The 3,586-nt window shown below is 61.7% G+C and overlaps 1 protein-coding gene across 1 annotated transcript in view; it reads left to right on the top strand.

The window, feature by feature from the left end:
• Positions 1 to 3,586, top strand: part of PXDN (peroxidasin) — a 70,215-nt gene that overhangs the window by 54,102 nt on the left and 12,527 nt on the right. The window contains 3 exon segments of the mRNA XM_015561791.1: positions 1,206 to 1,364; positions 2,391 to 2,549; positions 3,472 to 3,584. Of these exon segments, the coding sequence (XP_015417277.1) occupies positions 1,206 to 1,364; positions 2,391 to 2,549; positions 3,472 to 3,584 (431 nt within the window).

The following is a 3,586-nucleotide window of genomic DNA, read 5'->3' as shown; positions in this document are numbered from 1 at the left end:
CGTGGGCGACCACGTGGGGGGGGCGACCACGTGGGGGGGGCGACCACGTGGGGGGGGCGACCACGTGGGGTTGTGTGCACATGTGTGCACGCATGTGCACAGGCATATTAATCAGGAAGGCCTCGCACATTTTGGAATGTCCCAGGGTTGATCCTGGGACACAGGCGGCCGGGCGTTGAGATGTGTGCTGTGTGTTCCCAAACTCCTGACTCGGCACTGAGTTTATCAGTGTTTGTTGTTGTTCATCCTCACCCAAGGCTGTTGTTTCCCATTGATTTTATTTATTTATTTATTTATTTAATAGTTTTTATTTCTTAAAGTATTACAAAGAGTCGTTTCAACCTCACTGGGGCCGTCCCTACCTCATCCATTGATTTTAGAGAGAGAGGAAGGGAAGGGGAGGGGAAGGGACAGAGAGAGAAACATTGATGTGAGAGAGACACATCAATGGTTGCCTGCCACACACACCCCCACGGGGCCGGGGAACCTGCCACCGCGGTACCTGCCCTTGACCAGGAATCGAACCTGTCACCTTTGCTGTGCAAGCCCACGCTCTAACCCAGCCGTGGGCAAACTACGGCCCGCAGGCGGATCCGGCCCGTTTGAAATGAATAAAACTAAAAAAAAAAAGACCGTACCCTTTTATGTAATGATGTTTACTTCGAATTTATATTAGTTCACCCAGACACTCCATCCATGCTTTTGTTCCGGCCTCTGGTCCAGTTTAAGAACCCCTTGTGGCCCTCGAGTCAAAAAGTTTGCCCGCCCCTGGGCTAACCACTGGCCAGGGCCGAGTCTGTTCGTTTTTATGTAAATTGCAAAGCGGGGCGTTTGGTGGAGCCTGAGGACAAAATAGAAATGGGAATAAGAGAGAAACGAGTCCTTTCCCTGCTCCTCTCTCCGCCCACTTTCCCCGCCTCCACGGAAGCCTGAGGTTTGCTAACCTCCTCCTGGCACCTTCTCTGGGCAGGTGCCTGTGGTCGACGTCCCTCGTTGTGGCTGATGCTTTTATAAAAGTGGAATCACACGGGACACACTGTGGTTACGTTTTTTCAATAACAACAGACCAGCTCCTGCCCTGGGCTTCCCTCCTCTTCACCCCAAGTGTCTTCCTGACCTGCTCAGGCCGGGCTGCCGGCAGCAGGCGTCCTGTCACTCAGGGCGGCCCCGCCCAGGGGAGGCCTCCCCCGTCGCCGCCTCCTGAGGGAAGCTGTCTTCTCACCGCGTGCCCCATCTCGCCCCGGCAGCTCTCCCTCAGTTCACCGTGACCCCGCAGGACAGAGCTGTGATCGAGGGTCAGACTGTTGATTTCCAGTGCGAGGCCAAGGGGTACCCGCAGCCCGTCATCGCCTGGACGAAAGGAGGTAGGGCGCACACCTGGTCCCCAGCGTCACCAGCTCCCCCCTCGGAACCCCGACCCGAAGCCAGCTGTGTCTTCCTCTGACCCCCAAGCCCCAGGCCTCTGAGCAGGGCTGAGCGATGGGTGACCCCGACGTGGCCCCGGGGGTCTTGCCTTTAATACACACTAATTCGGGTTGAATGAAATGTAATTCAAGGGAGATGAGCTGGAAAACCACAGTGGAATGAATATATATTTTTAAAGTTTTGCTCTCGGCTTAGTCCCCGAGTTCTGCCACTTCCCGTCTTGTAGTGCGTGTTGGTTGCGTGGATTCTCTGGGTGGGGCCCAGCCCTCGGTCTCCCACTGGCCCAGGGGCGACGGCCGCCACGTGCCTCGAGGAGGCAGAGCTTTCCTTGCCTGACGGCAGCCGCCTGGGGAGGTGGGGGGGTGGGGGAGGGCTGAGCTGGTGCTGTTGCACCTTCAGGGCCTGTCCTGGACTCCAGGGTGTGACCTGGAGAACCAGCTGGTGACCTCTATCCATCCCTTCGTCCAGAGGGGCCCTTCCCAGGGGTTCCCGGGGTCCTCCCTGCTCTCGGGCAGGCGAGGCTCAGCCCCAGGTGAGGCGTGAGGACCTTGCTGGGGGTGCAGCCCCTGCCCAGGTCTGTCCTGGTACATGCAGCACGGGACCAGCCTCTTCCCAGGACCCAGGATGGTGTGCACGCCGCCCGAGTCCCCTGCCGTCCTGGCTCCTGCCTGCGTAGCTCTTGTCTCTGGCTCCACGCTCTGGGGACCCTCATGGGAGCAGGGAGCGCGTTCTGTTTGCCCCGGACCTGGCTGCACGGAGCCGGTGCCTCCACGCTGCCCAGGCGGGTCGGTGTCTGGGGGGAAGGACCGATTGCTGACCGAGGGCCGGACGATGACCCCAGGCCCTAATCGGACCAAGACGTGCCTGCGATCCTTTGATTTTCTCTAAGTCCTGCTCTGCCTGTAGCTAATGTGTCCCCCCCGCCCCCCACCGTGTCCGTGACTGACGGGCGCCTCGCCCTGCAGGGAGCCAGCTGTCTGTGGACCGGCGGCACCTGGTGCTGTCGTCGGGGACGCTCCGCATCTCGGCCGTTGCCCTCCACGACCAGGGCCAGTACGAGTGCCAGGCCGTCAACATCATCGGCTCCCAGAGGGTCGTGGCCCAGCTGACCGTGCAGCCCCGAGGTAGGCGCAGGTGCTGCCCGGCGGCGTGGCCGCAAGGCGGGGACCCTACCCGTGGACGTGGCCGCAAGGCGGGGACCCTACCCGTGGACAAGGCCGCAAGCAGGCGGCGGGAGGCCAGGCTCCTGCACCGGCGTCCACGTCACTCCTGACCCACAGCCCCCTCTACCTGATTTGCACAGCTGACCCTTGACCCTGGGTCCCCCAGGGGACTGTGTCACACGCGGCTCGTTAAGTCTTGCCTTGTAGCCTGCGGTAACGGGTATTTCCAACGGCGCCTGTACTGCCCTCTGATGGGCGGCTTGTCACAGTGATGGGCCTTCCCCTGGCTGATGGTGTCACTCTGAAGCAGGGTCGATGGAGCAGCCTTTGCTGGTTATTGCGGCGGCGCTGGGTCTGGTGGCCCGACCGTGTCCCGGAGTCACGGTTCTGTTTCCTGTTTGCACCCCTAGAGCAGGCCAGGGTCCCCGTGTTCTCTGTGCTCAGAAGGACCTGGTCGCCTGGTGTCTCTAGAAAGGCTCAGGGCAGACGGAGCAGGGGCAGACATGTGGCCTGGGCTTCTCCGAGGCTGGGCTGGCTCTGGGTTTCGGGGTTTGCCCCACTCAGTCCTGACCGGCCAGGACTCTGGGCGGCCTGTTGGATGAGAAATTGGGAGAGGACTCCGGAAAGGCCGCCAGGCCCTCACAACCTTACCCGCGGGTGCCTTCCGCTCATCGGTGGCTGGGGTGCAGGGCTTAGACAGACGGGAGCTCCGTCAGCCTGGCAGTCTGCTCGTGGTGGGGACATCTCGGTCCCTCCAGCCCCTCCTCTCTGTGCAGACACCCCAGGAGGAGACGGGTGGCCGGCCGAGTGCTCAGTGCCCTGGGCCTGCGCTGATGGAGGGAGGGCGGGGGCTCGAGGTGTCAGCTGTGCGCCTTCCTTCCAGTCACCCCGGTGTTCAGCAGCGTCCCCAGCGACCAGACGGCGGAGGTGGGCTCCAACGTGCAGCTGCCGTGCAGCTCGCAGGGCGAGCCCGAGCCCACCATCACCTGGAACAAGGT

Source organism: Myotis davidii, unplaced genomic scaffold (assembly GCF_000327345.1).
Source record: "Myotis davidii unplaced genomic scaffold, ASM32734v1 scaffold1395, whole genome shotgun sequence".
Lineage (NCBI taxonomy): Eukaryota > Metazoa > Chordata > Mammalia > Chiroptera > Vespertilionidae > Myotis > Myotis davidii.
Note: the sequence above shows the minus strand (reverse complement) of the source record. Positions and strands in the feature narration are given on the sequence as shown.